The sequence below is a fragment of the Mesitornis unicolor genome, unplaced genomic scaffold, assembly GCF_000695765.1.
Source record: "Mesitornis unicolor isolate BGI_N332 unplaced genomic scaffold, ASM69576v1 scaffold8068, whole genome shotgun sequence".
In the NCBI taxonomy this organism is placed as follows: domain Eukaryota; kingdom Metazoa; phylum Chordata; class Aves; order Mesitornithiformes; family Mesitornithidae; genus Mesitornis; species Mesitornis unicolor.
The window spans coordinates 4,603-5,452 of record NW_010202477.1 but is presented as its reverse complement, the minus strand read 5'-3'; the positions used below and the strand labels follow the sequence as shown (position 1 = coordinate 5,452).

Genomic DNA, 850 nt, shown 5'->3' with positions numbered 1-850 from the left:
AGTCGTTGTTTTCGGTCAAAAGCCGCTTTTCTCGCCCAAAGCCCTGTTTTATTTAAGGCGTTTGTGCTTTCCCCAGCGGACTTGGCCGAAACCTCGCTGCTGAACAAGCTGATCCGCACCACGCTGGTGGAGTCCAGCCACCACGTCGAGATCCTGCAGCGGGACCCCAGCTCCCCGCTCTTCTCCATCAAAACCTTCCAGGAGCTTCCCCTGTGAGTGCCTCACGAAGCCCCAGAGCCCCCGGCTACCTCAGACAGGCTCTTTTTCATCCTTTTGTGGGGGCTTTTGGTACAGGAAGAAGGAGCTCCTGCAGGGGGTTTTCATGATGGGCTTCAACAGACCCTCCAAAATCCAGGAGACGGCTCTGCCCATCATGCTGGCGTATCCGTGAGTAGCAGCGCCGGGCAGCTGAGCCCCGGCTCCCTCCGGGCATCCCCGGCGTTGGGGGGTGCCCGGCTTCTGCGCCCCACTAAGCAGCCTTTGCCTTGCAGGCCCCAAAATCTGATTGCCCAGAGCCAGTCAGGGACAGGGAAAACGGCAGCTTTCGCCTTGGCGATGCTCAGCAGAGTTAATGCCGCTGAGAAATACCCGCAGGTAACGCAGGAGAGGGAAAGCTGATGGAGGAGCCCCCGAGACGCTGCCCTGGGGGTAGAGCTCTGGGTTTTGACCAGATTTGGGGTGATTTTGGTCGCTGGAGGGGGATGATAGAGCCCCGGGTGGCGCCGCAGCAGGAGGTGGGACAGCGAGCGCGGCGCCCGCTGGCAGCGGATGAAGCCCGGAATGGAAACTTTGGAAAGCAGCCGCAGACACTGCTGGTTTTCAGGGGCTCTTACCACCCCGGTCGCCTCTC

At 60.7% G+C, this 850-nt stretch overlaps 1 protein-coding gene across 1 annotated transcript in view; it reads left to right on the top strand.

Moving 5' to 3' along the window:
- The first annotated feature begins 84 nt into the window (after positions 1–84).
- LOC104545302 (ATP-dependent RNA helicase DDX25-like) overlaps positions 85–850 on the top strand; it is a 4,183-nt gene continuing 3,417 nt past the window's right edge. Inside the window, exons 1-3 of the mRNA XM_010190404.1 lie at positions 85–212; positions 295–387; positions 492–594. Of these exons, the coding sequence (XP_010188706.1) occupies positions 323–387; positions 492–594 (168 nt within the window). The 5' untranslated portion in view covers positions 85–212; positions 295–322. The remainder of the gene's footprint in view (positions 213–294; positions 388–491; positions 595–850) is intronic.